The 13285-nt window shown below is 46.2% G+C and overlaps 1 protein-coding gene across 3 annotated transcripts in view; it reads left to right on the top strand.

Annotated features, from left to right (window-relative positions):
* The window catches only part of RXRA (retinoid X receptor alpha), a 474620-nt gene that overhangs the window by 217905 nt on the left and 243430 nt on the right, over nucleotides 1–13285 (top strand). For all 3 annotated transcript variants that reach the window (XM_086921055.1, XM_086921053.1, XM_086921054.1), the window contains one exon: nucleotides 12971–13069. In XM_086921055.1, coding sequence (XP_086777181.1) covers nucleotides 13054–13069 — 16 coding nt within the window. In that variant the 5' untranslated portion in view covers nucleotides 12971–13053. The remainder of the gene's footprint in view (nucleotides 1–12970; nucleotides 13070–13285) is intronic.

The following is a 13285-nucleotide window of genomic DNA, read 5'->3' as shown; positions in this document are numbered from 1 at the left end:
AGTGATCTGCGGTCCTGACTGGGAACCATCAGGAGTGCCACGAGAAGTACGAAGAGAAGAGGACGATCGGGCGCTGGATTCGGAAGACGAGAAACTGTCCATGCGGTCCGGGTAAGGTCGTGTAAACACGACGAATTGCGAAAGTGATAGATAATTGAAAGTGATTGATAATTGTTGAGAAAATACTAGTATTACTTTTTGTTAATTTATTGGAGATTCACTGTCTACAAACGGAGAAACAACAGGCTCTCCCTTTATAAACAGCGAAGGATAGGTACGCACCCGTCGGACCTATCTTTCTCCCCCACTGAACAATTGCCCCTTCCCCCCATTGATTAACTGTTATAGATTGTTTTCTGGAGATTCTCTGTCTGCAAACAGGGAAAAATAGGTCCCCTCTTTACAGATAGTGAAAGGGTAGGTGACGCGAACCTTTGCGAGCCTACTTATTCTCCCCATTGACCATATTGATTTTTTATTTTTGACCTAACATTGATTGCTCAGAATTGGTTCATGAGGTATTCACTACGTGCAAACAACGTAGAATAGAAATATTCTGTCTAGTCTTTGCGCGCAGTGATAAGATAGGTAGTGCTGACTATTATCCCATTGTGATCCGTCATGCCTGTCTTCTCCCCACTGGTTAGTAGCCTGTTTAGCCCGGACCGCTTATTAGAGATGAACCATCCGGCTCCGCTGGAAGGCACCCCTAATAAGGACATGTTCATGAAGCATGGATTAATCGCTATAGCCTACAGTGAGCTGTGGCATAAATATACGAAAAAGGATCGAGAAAGACAGTGGCCACTGAGAGGATCCTTTGATCTTGACAAAATAGAAACGGTAGAAATAGCCCTTCGTAGGAATGAAACAACACCTATTATGCTCGATAGTCTCGGTATGTCGCGCAAAGAAGCCACGCAACGAAGGGAAGGCGACGAATTCAGAAAAGGTGAGGGGACACGACGGATTACCCTCCAAACGTCTAGTAGGCAAAGGGAAGGGCCAGCGATGGCACAGTCCCGAGGAGTAGACATGAAAAGCGAACGGTGTAAAGGGATGTGCCGACAAGCCAACCCCGGAACACAACGACCCGAAGGTAATCCCCCGACATTACGCACAGGACGGACAGATTTAAAACAAAACCAATGTGCTTTCTGTAAATGTCTTGGACACTGGAAAGCCCAATGCCCGACTCTGCAAAGCATAGGTAAGAATGGAGGGTTGACAGAAAGGACGGACCGACAGAAAGGAAAAAGGCGTGAGATAAAAACCAATCAGACTAGTGCAGACAGAACAGACAGGACCACCCCGTTTGATTATGCTCGGTGGCACAGATTTCGTCAGACCAATTTTAACGACATGTTAGAGTTCTGGGACTGATTGCTCTCTGTTGCTCCCCCACTCTGAAAAACAAACACAACTGCAGGTCAGTGTAAACAACCCCCCGTTAGAGAAAAGACTCAAGAAAGCCAAGCGTCTATTATATAACTTAGGATTTAATTACGGTAAAACACACAATCAACAGTAAATAGAATAACTAGTAGAACTCTCTAAAAAACAAACTTTACTAATAGGAAAAATACAAAACATATTATGCTCACTCCGGAAGTCTTCCAATGTAACAGTTCGATGGTCCCGCCCATCCGAAACACATAGCACGTGTGGGGCGGGGCCTGCCAGCAACCATGGGCCAAAAAAAGATCGCTGGCGAGAAGGTACTGGAGACTCCACACGGCAGGCAATGAAATGGTCTTCCCATACTACCCTTCCAGGGATGGCGTCCCCCGGACCGCGAGTAGGGAGGGGGCGGATGAAAATGACCCCCTCCCTTGTATCTCCTGGTCCGGCCATCACGAATTTCTCCATCGAACGGATGCAGGGTGGGCAGGGAGGAAGAGGCGACGCGGACGAGCCTCTTCCACCTCCACAGGTAGGAGGCTTCCCTGCCCTGGCCCGACGCCGATGTCCTCCAGCCGGGCGACGGCCATATACCTACGCTGCACAGGACACATAATGCCCGACTGGTATATTTTCTCAGCACAGGACATACAATGCCCGACTAGTATACTTCCTTAGTACAGGACATACAATGTCCGACGGGCATATTTACGGAGCACCGGATGTACAGTGGTCCCCCAAGAGTCGGAATCAGGGGTGTAGGGTGGTCATCATGTGCACCCCTGATTCAAAGGGACGGCGTAGGATGCGCCGGGAGAGGAAGGCGGCACGGACGAGCCTCCCTCACCCCCCCAGATGAAGGCTCCGCTGCTGCACCCTGGCGCCCCGAACCAAAATGTCCTGCTCCAGCAACATGATGCTCCGTCTTTCGCCATCACAAGAAGTTTCTTCCTCTCCTGATAGATACAACGAAGGGCGGTTGCTGCAGGGTCTCAAAATGGCGTCTGGGCCCTCGAAAGGCGGGCCTAGACCGCTGGAGTAACTTTGTCCGAAATTGCAACTCGGGCACTTGCCCACCTGGGCGCAAGCCCCCACCATCGACAAACATCCCCTCGACTTTGAAGATTCTACCAAAGTCCCAAGAGCCCTCGGCCCCTTCAGGCTTCCGGTGAGGAACAGTTGCATTGATCTCAAATGACATAACCACGGCACAGCAACAAGAGGGCGGTGCTCTCGTGTCTGCATCAGCTTCCGTCTGAACCACCCAGGAACATTATGGGCTAACGAACTCGAGCAAGTGCCGGCTGAACATCAACATGACCCGGTAAGAGAGACTCTACCCCCTCCCTCTCTTGATTGACGGTCCACACCACCAGCCCCTCTGTTAGCACAGTTTTCTTTTGAACTGCCGAAAGGGACTCTGGTCCAACCGCCAATTGTCGGGGATATTTTGCCCCTGATGCTACTTCCGGACTAAATCGGCCTCGCCCAAAATGGCGCTGGTATCAATGGAAACTAACGGATGCCTCGTGGTGTTCCTTAGCTAATGAAACTTGATGTACTAAGATATATATATATATATACGAACCATTGCGCACTCGATGTTAAAGGGAGGAGGGTTCACTTGGCGAACATTTAAGAAGGGTTCCGTAAAATGTTGATTTCAATGAACAATTTATTTTTGATATTTGTTGTAACTGATACATAACGTCGCTCATGATGCACACCCGCGGTTTACATCTAGGAAATGTGATTACGATGAGCTTGACTGTGTTTCCATTTATGAACTGAAATGCCCCTGATTCCTTCGTCACGCAATGAAATGTTTTTGGTTACTTGCAAATAATTAATTAGACCTTTTTTACATGTTCTTGTGCTACAAAATAACCCCCTACTGTATGTGCTTCCATCGACGACATGTCAGGCCAAAATATGAATTGCGCTCTCACATTTCACGTACTGAATAATTCTACAAATAAAGGTCTTAAAAAGCTATGGATAGGCATCGCATACTTTTGTAAATGCGGGTATCGGTGGGAGGGTTTTTCTGTGCGCAACTGTTCTGCTCTTTTTTTAAGGTTATCCGAGAAATGGTTGTTCGGCCCTGGGTTGATGGTCGAATCGAAGGTATGATACGCTGCCTCCAAGATATGCGACTAAGCTCAGGAACTGACGTATGAAGAAGGACCTCGACTTCTGAGAATGGGTAAAGTAAAACGGTGTGATTGATAAAATGTTATAAAGATATGGTGATCGAAGGTACTAAGGTACAGGGTTGAACGAAGAACTGATATGCCTTAGAACATCACAGCTTTGGGAATGATTTAGGGATCCCGATGGCCGGATACATCTACAAAACCGGGTACCTCACGCTAGGCACCTCTGATTCCTCTTTTTAGCGTTTTCACTACACACGATCCTTAATGCCATCCTCGAACCTCCCCATGAACCACCTATCACATTGCCTGCCCCCATGACTTTAGGAAACCAAAACCCTAAGGGATTATATCCCGAAGAGATAAGTACGAGTATGTGGTAAGTAAAGGACTTTCGTGCCCATACATTTGATGTGTTCGAATGTTGTCCCCCTACCTCCCCTTTTTCCCCCTTTTTCCCTCTGCAGGTTACATTAGAATCCCGATTAGAGTATCATAAGGGATCTGGAACCACGTCACGCCCGATGCATGAAAACGGACTACCGCTGCAAGACGACACAAAAAGGACGCCCTACCCAATGCACGACCTTTTTGTACTAGATCTAATGCTTTTCTGTCCCAAAACTGCATGCTTTTTTACATCCTAACACAGACCCGAAACGTCTAACGTTGGGTAACGCACTGAATAGCCCAAACAATACACGGTCATTCTCTATGTCCCATGTGTACTGTTTTGCCTATTGTCTCTCTCTCTCTCTCTCTCTCTCTCTCTCTCTCTCTCTCTCTCTTACTCTCTCTCTCTCTCTCTCTCTCTCTCACTCACTCTTCCACCCCTCCACACTTTCCCTCTTCCTAGCAACTGGCACCTAATTGGCGAACCTGGTGCACCTCCTGATTGGCCCCAAATACCACAAGTATTTGCACAAATTTGTCCTAAATAAAATTGTATCGGTACCACGTTACTACCTCTCCTTTTCTACTAAAATATGGATGAAATTTAAATTGGCCGATAGGAAAGGGACAGGTAAGACGACTAAGGTTCCCTAAATTTGACCCACTCTCAGGGAACTATTTGTCAGTGGCTTCTATGATAAAATGTGTCTGTGGTAATGCGACCATCCCCATTGCAAATTGTCTCCGTACCCCAAGCTGTAAGAAATGATCGAGGCACCCCCATCTACCCAAAATGCCCCCAGTTTGGTATCAGCTGCCCTGAACGAGAACTTGAAAAACGCCCCTTGCTCCGATTCGCTGTGTTCCTAATCGTTTTTCATAAGATCCCACCTTCCCCGAGGATAAGTTTAATAATTATCGCAAACCACCCCCCCCGAGTTTTTGTAGTAACCAGGTTGCGAGGATTTATATAGAAAGTTAGAAAGATGTATGCAAAGTTAAAAATTAGATCGAAAATCGAAAGACCTTGTTGCTGTAAGCCTTGCTGAAAATAAGATGTTTTGATGTAATGAAGACTTGTTTAGCCTATGTTCATCCCTCAGAAGGATGCCTATCAGACTATGGTGAATAGCACGTTGCACTTTTTGTAAAATACAAGGCCCTGAAGACCAGCCTAGCCTTGCAAGACTCGTACTAGGGAAATGGGTCTCTGCCAGAAGAACTGACATCTACTATAATAGACATATGACAAATGAACGTAATAATCATCAAAGCGTCAAAGAATTAGCCAACAAAAGGAAGTTGTAAGGAATCCAGCAAATCCATCATCAATTGTTTATACGTTAGCCGCAAAAATCTCAAATGTAGCGAGTGCTTACCCCAGTTGCTTGGTGTTGGGAGAGAAAATAGATTTATGTAATTGCCTTTTTCTGCAAAATCTCTAAAGACTGTCTTTTCAACACTCATTTAAGGGTATCACTGTCGGAGGGGAAAGAGACCGGATGTGGGAGCACGCGGCCTGACTGCGGATGGTGGAACATCAGCGACGGAGGCCGAGGCGAGACCACAGCAGTAAGGAGTCGCAGGACGGGGCACTGTTTCAAACAAAGCTAAGGAAAGGGCTGACCTGAAGCCCCTGCTCTATGATCAACGTGTGCCAAAAAGTCCCCGCTCTCTGAACATGGTTACGGACCCGCCTGTCGCAAACCCTCCGTCCCCCTGATCTGTTCCCGACTTGGCCTTGCTCCATCCCCTCCTCCTCCGACCTACCATAAGGACTGTTCACACCCGCACCTTTCCACCCGAACTCCCAAGTTCCTCCAAATCCTACTGAGCTACCCAGAGAAGAGTACTCCCTGCGTCAGAAGGGAGGGAGCTCCGACTAAGTAGACCACGAACTATGTTAAATCCCAGAACGGTGACCTAGAACTCCACCAAGGGTCGCCCCCGAAGAAAAGATAAACAAAGTCTGTGGTTCTGCCCGCTACCAAGCACCCTGAAGATGATGGAAGCAACAGGAAATGCCCACCACAGAGACTCAAGAAACGAACAGATCTCACAATTCTGGAACAATTGCATTTTCCATTGCAAAATCTATGCTCTGCATTACGGAAGAAGATGCACCTGCTCCAAAACCGTAACGCATTTCTCCTACGAGGTCTGACGAAAACCAAACAGAATGCACCCCTACCCGCAGACCCCCAACAACTCAATCCACATGAACATTTCTGTTGATAGGTAATCCAGGTGCTCAACAGTGCTGACAGAAGACGACAAAGGACAACGAGAACTCTGATATTTTTTTTACTGTATCTCCTTTCTCTCCCAATCACCATTGGACTGACTATGCACCCGCCGTATACAAAAAGGACTTACTTATATGATAACTTACCAGTTCTTATTCTATGATCTGTACCCAACGCCCTCGCTACGTAATTCTAGTCTGATATCGCATTACGATGACTTTTTCTGCAACCAACTTAACGATGAACCCGCCTACTAAATGATGAGATTTTTCAATATGATGTTTATAATGTGATGTTTATGTACAGTTCTTTCGCCTAAGTCCCCTCTCCCTTACTTATGATCGCTGCATATAGGTGTAGATAGGAAATAGGCCAGCAAGATGTCTTGGAAATGTTAAAGGGAGGACTGTGGAAAATAAATACAAACTTGGTGAACATTATCGGCGCCATCTTGCCCCTTTTCCAAGCCCATTCGTGCGCGTAAGCGGCAGCCATTTTGAGCACCATGGCCTCCCTGCCCCTCGCTGATAGCCAGCGCGTCTCTCTCTCTCTTAACCTCGCAAGCATTCCCCCGCACGCTGACAACCCCCGCTCTCTCATGCCTTGGGTCATAAACCCCTCTCCAGCGCAGCTTCACCACGGAATCCCATCCTGTTCCCAGCGCGACACCTCCCCTCATTCCTTTCATGGCCTCAAACCCTTTTGATGCAAACCCCCTTTTCCTGTGTCCCCGTTTGTCTTCCCTGTTCCCAGGCCGCCACCTGGCTCTACGGATACTGTTTATTACCCCGTACAGTAGGAAGCTTCCCCTCCCCATCAAAAGACCCCCGAACCGATCAAAGCCCCCACCCAATGAGATCCGATCAACCCCATGCATTCCGTGAATCGGCGGAATGCCCTGCTGTGCGACAACCATCACCTGTTGTGACCGGGGTGGGGAATCCAACTGTAAATGTATGTGGGAACGGGCCTGAAGGGGAGATTCCGAGGATGTTCTTTCAAGTACTAAAGTATTGCGAGAATGTGTTATGTGCAATAAAGGTCATAAACCCTAGTATAAGAGGCCAGGCCTCAGAGACGTGGAGAGAGCACCTCGTGACGATACTTGCTGTCTGAATTGATGTGTTCTCCTCCGGAGAGAATAAAATCCTCGTTTCCTGCCTTCCAGTCTCCAGCGCCTGCTTCTTCATTGATTAATATTGGTGGGTCATAGAGGCGATACCGCCGGGCAACATAAAAGGGTCTTTGGTTACCGGTTGTCTTTGGAACCCTTTTTAACATCATGGAAAGTGACAGTATAACAGTTATGACTCCATTGCTATTTGTGAGTTGAATGTCCGTCATGAAAAGTGGTTGCTTTACTGCTGTTTGCCATTTGATGTGTGTTGTGGAGAACAATGTCTACACTTTTGCTTGCCATTTGCTGTGCCCAGGTCCAACGTCAAATCTGTCATGGGTTGCCAAAGTGGGGGTTTTTGCAAACCCCATTGTGGGTTTCCAAACCCTTACCAACTGGTGGATTATTGTTGGGTACTAGGTTTGTGAACCCAGTCCTAGGTCTGCGAACCCATCAGGGTGACCAGCATGGGTGCATGAACCACAGCGTTCAAGAACCCTGAGGTGGGGTTCACAAATATTGGGTCCTCGACTCAGGCCACAAGCCCCGCCACAAGCTCTATGAACATTGCATCAAAATTGAATTTGTTAATATCTTGACACCGGATAGAGGAGTCCCTTTTGCCAACTCGCTCTCTAAACCCCCACCTTAGCGATGGGATCAAGGGAGCAGCGCCCCCTGCAGGTAAGAGTGATCAATCAATCCATACATTTGTAGAGCGCGCTACTCACCCATGAGGGTCTCAAGGCGCTGTGTGGGGAGGGGGGGTGCCGCTGTTGCTCGAATAGCCAGGTCTTGAGGTGTTTCCTGAAGGTGAGGTGGTCCTGGGTCAGTCGTAGGTGTGCAGGGATGGAGTTCCATGTCTTGGCGGCCAGGTAGGAGAACGATCTTCCTCCGGTGGTGGTTCCACGAATCCATGGGACAATGGCGAGGGCGAGGCTGGTGGACCGGAGCTGGCGGGTGGGGGTGTAGAACGAGAGGCGGTTGTTGAGGTATTCAGGGCCCATGTTGTGGAGCACTTTGTGTGCGTGGGTGAGCAGCCTGAACGTGATCCTCTTGCTGATGGGTCCGGGAGGAGATTTCCAAGGACGGCGATGAGGGAAAATGAAATAAATAATAAAATTTCACTCATCATTGTCCGTCGAAACCTCCACATACCCCCCTCCTCCCTACCCCCACCCTCCACCCGGGACCGCTGCACGGGCCGCGGCGGATCAGGGGATGCACCCCTCGCCATCTTGTGCTTCTCCACTTTTTTTTTTTAGCGTTCAATAATGGCGACTGCAAAAGATCTGTAGGATTTACAGCACGTCAGTCAGAGGACTCCAGTTCATGGACTCGAAATGGATGACAGGTAAAAGATCTCCCACAGCCCGTCCAATGTATGGAAGAATCTTTTTATTTGAGGCTGTAGATAGTCTGCAAATCCAGGGTTCATAGACCTTGGGAAAATCACCAGTACTCTTAACTTTATAACCCTTTAATTTAATTTTAATTTGCGTGTTTATATAGCGCTAGAATCACTCCCGGGGGAGTATCTCCGCGCTTCGACCGCTGCGAAACCCTTCCTGGCTTCCCTGAGAGATGGTCCCTTACTTTCAAGGTCTCAGACACCCTTTTTGTTACATTCATTCTTTAAAAGTTCTCAAGGGCCGCACGCAAAACCAAGCACCAAAGGTGGTTCCCCCCTTTTTTTTTTTAGAAGAGAGCAAATCATTCTGTGGTAGTTAAGATGGGAAATGTCACTTTTTGCACTCGTTTATAAACAAATTTACAAATGCACTCTGAAAATATATATGTATATATATACACTCACTCTCTCTCTCTCTCTCTCTCTCTCTCTCTCTCTCTCACACACACCACACACTGTGGCATCTCTGGTAGATGGTTAGGAAGATTACAATGGCACAGATGTGATTCTTTTTTTCCAATCATGTAATTTCCCCACTTGGGCAGTTAATGCTCGTCTATTTTGAATTCTTAGGCTCGGTTTTTATTTGCTAAGTAGCATGGGCTGGGCCTCCCGGGAGCCCTTTGTGGGCAGGCCAAGATATCAATCCTTTGCTTGCTCATTAAATATTTGCTGATTAATGGAGTGCCCAGCAGGCGGGCAGCCGGCAGATAAATGACTGAGAAGCTGGCAGGGGAAACACTTTCAGTTTCAAAGAAGAATGGTGGACGTGGCCACGCACGGATGTCCCTTCAGTTCTCGGTAGTAGGAGTGTTCAGAGGTAGAGAGTGTGGACTGTCTGCAGGACTGCTCAAAACCCAGCAATATCCGCCTGCCTCCTCCCAGTAAAAACCGGAAATCGAGAAGTGTTAGTGGGGCCAGGTGAGGTGTTTCACCTCCACATTTATGATCCCGTCACCTGCTTGCCCCTCCGACCACCAGCACACAGGACTGCCTCTAACTCCCGAGGGACAGCGGTGTCTTGATACTCACCCGCATCCCCGCGTCTGGACTCGCGCCAGGCTCAGCTTTTGATCTAAATGCAGCCGCAGCTGATCCGATGAAGAGCGCGGCTAAGAGCCGAGCATCTGCCTGTCTGAGGGGGGCGAGCAGCGCGAGGCCCTAAGCTCTTAAGATCTATCTCTCTGCCTGCCTGCCTGTCTTGCCTTATCTGTCTGTCTGTCTGTCTGTCTGTCTTTCTGTCTCTCTGTCTCTCTATCTCTCTATCTATCTATCTATCTATCTATCTATCTATCTATCTATCTATCTATCTATCTATCTATCTATCTATCTCTATTTATCTATCTATCTATCTATCTCTCTATCTCTCTCTCTATCTATCTATTTATATATCTGTCTGTCTGTCTATCCATCTCACTGTCTGTCTATTTGTCTGTCTAGCTATCTATCTAGCGCGCTATCTATCTATCTATCTATCTATCTATCTATCTATCTATCTATCTGTCCATCTCCCTGTCTGTCTATCTCTGTCTGTCTGTCTAGCTTGAAGTCTATCTATCTATCTCACTGTATATCTACCTGTCTGTCTAGCTCACTGCCTATCTGTCTGTCTCACTGTCTATCTAGCTATATCTATCTATCTTTCTATCTATCTGTCTGATCTGTCTGTTTGTCCCGTTACCGATCTGTGTTTTCGTCTGCCCTCCCCTGCCCTGTCTGCCTAGCTCAATGAAAATGAATGTAGTCCAAGAGCACGTTGTTTAGAGTAACCTTACTAATCAACACTCAGTTCACTTGTGCACAGCTGAAATTGCAGTTCAGGATCACATATTTTTATTTATGTTTTTTTTAATCTTTGGCATTCCAAGTAGTGCACCAGGAAGGCTGAACCGGCTTTTCCTCTGGATTCTGGATTACCTACTACTAAATATGCAAGTTTCCAGGTGTATTACTGGAAATAGCATGTGACACGCCCCACAGGGTACTATGCCCCATGTGCAAAAATCTATACAGTATAGAGTTTGGCACAGGGGAATCCAGCCCCCTGTGCAAGTGTGCAGAGTTTTTTCCTCTGTGGGGAAAACCTTTTCCACACGAAGAAAGTACTTCCCTAATACCCGCAGCTAATTTGGAGGTAGTCTGTTCCCCTTCCCATCCCGCAGAGGGAAGTCAAGGCCCTATTACAAAGGGACGTTAATACTCTTGGCTCAGAAAATCTTTGACCATAGCCAAGGTGGCAACATGTGAGATCATGGAGTTTGGGAATGCCCAAGATGTCCATGTCTGTGGTGATTTTCCGAATTACAAGCTGAAGCATGTAGAATGAGTAGGATTTACTACTGCAGGTTTCTCCTTACTCTTGGCTGGGAAATCCTCAGTCGCAAATGCATGTACGCCCAACAGAAAACCCTTTGTAAATTCCCTGCAGGTGAAAATGAGGTATTTTCAGTGATTAAAAACTTACTGTGACGCAAACGTACGTCCATGGCTAAAATATTGTTGTGAATATGGCCCTGAATCTTACAACAAACTACTGAAGATAATTGCCCCACATTTATGAAAGCAGACAAAAGAATGTGACTATATGTGCGTGTAAAATGTTGTGCCTTTTGTTTGGAAACTTTTGCACAACACTATCCAAAAAATGAACATTGGCATTTCGTGCAGACCACGGGCCTCCAACCTTTTCTGTAATGAGTGCTACTTATGTTGAATGAAAATCCTCCAGAGCTACTAATATTATGAGAGATGTTTGAGTAACTGCATCATACCAGATTACATTGTTCCCACCATATGCAAGATTACCAGCAGTGATCACCTCTGTGCATCAGGCATGGTTCCCAGCAGTGATGTAAAACATGCTTTGTCAATGTGGATTCCCTTTACATGGGTAATGCATAACAGCCATACCAGCAGTTCCCCTAGGACAAAGTTAATAATAGTAGCAATAATCTCCCCCTCAGTTTGATTTTTACCATTCGAATATCAGCTTTAAATATAGTTTGGAAATTAAACTGTTTTTTTAGCTATGAATTTTAAAAATACACGCATTTTCATTTCAAATACAGGCTTTTAAATGTTGGTATACGCATTTTAATTCGACCAAGCAAAAGCTTCTAATTTATTTTGGCTGCACACAGGAGAGCTACTTACAAGTAACTGAAGAGCTACCGGTACCTCACGAGCTACTCGTTGGAGAAGCCTGGGGTAGACCCATTTGTTTTAAGATCCCTCATCACTCTTAAACACCTGTAGCAGTACCAGCAATTATTTTCAAAAGGAGGTAACATGTTTTTGGAGCGTTTAGTTCACGTTCATCAAGGTGCAGAAGTTATTTGCAAAACGTAAAGAAGGGTTTTCTCTGGATTACTTGCTTCTAGGGTGGAGCTACAGCTTCAGTGCAGTTTGTGGTGGTGGTGGTGGTAGTGGTGGTGGTGGGTGTGGTGGCAGCAGCAGCGATGGTGCGGCAGTGGTGGGTGTTTGCATGTATGCCTGTTTCATTGTTTTTCTACTGAAAGAAAGAGAGGGTTGAGGTTCAGTTAAGGTTGTAGGGAAACAGTCTAACTTCCTTTGCGCAAAAACATAAAAACTCTTGAAATTTCCCGGCTAAAGTATTAGCTCGAAGTGCCTGCACTATAACGTTCTTAAACCTTAGCTAAATTAATTTTACGCTTCACATTTTTGACCGAACTTAATGTCATGTTAATGTTGATTGCTGACATGTAGATATTTTGACTCTATTTTCGCAAATATTTCAGTACCCCTTTTGAATAGAACTGATTAGCAAATATAATTTATTTAAAAAATGAATTAACTGAAATTAAACCCTGTTTAGGAGACCCTGCCTCTGTCGACCCCTAGAGTTTCTGTGGTATCATTAAACGTATTTAAACCGTACAGAGATTTTCCTAAAATCTCAAATGTAGACTACCACATTTGTAACCTGGATAACATCCCCCCACCCAGTGTAAACACAGGTCCATGGGTTGTATATGGGACAGTCTGGACCGACGTGTGGCTTCTTCCCCCAAGATGTTCTTGTGGTGTTGGAGTGTCATCAGACTGCTGACTGGTTGTCCACCTTGGGCTTCTTCATCCTGGATCACAGTGTTGACAGGGAGGGGATGGCGGAGATAGCGTATTGTGCACACTTCCATGTTTGTTCATTTCTATGGACAGGTGACAGTTCTATATATCCCATCAACCTTTATTTCTCTTCTTTCTTTTCATTAAATCCTAACAACAGCATGTGGTGCGGAGACACAGCCAGTTCCGAAGTATCCGAACAGCGTGAAGTGGATCTTCTGGCTGGATCTGTAAAGCACAAAGATGTCTTGGCAACGGAGTAAGTTTGACCGCTTTTCACGCAACACTATTTTTTGTAACTTTTCAACCACTGTATTAAGTTCTAAGCACCTTTTTGAGTAAAGATTTAATGATAATTTGATTGAGATTTTATATGTTGGAAAATTGTGACCAGAAAATTGATTCCTGTAAGCAATCCTATTGCAGGTTATAGCTTGGCTGTGCACATTTTCGATGTTGATGACTAATCGTTTGT

Source organism: Lissotriton vulgaris, chromosome 5, assembly GCF_964263255.1.
Source record: "Lissotriton vulgaris chromosome 5, aLisVul1.2, whole genome shotgun sequence".
In the NCBI taxonomy this organism is placed as follows: Eukaryota; Metazoa; Chordata; class Amphibia; order Caudata; family Salamandridae; genus Lissotriton; species Lissotriton vulgaris.
This window is presented reverse-complemented; position numbering and strand designations above follow the sequence as displayed.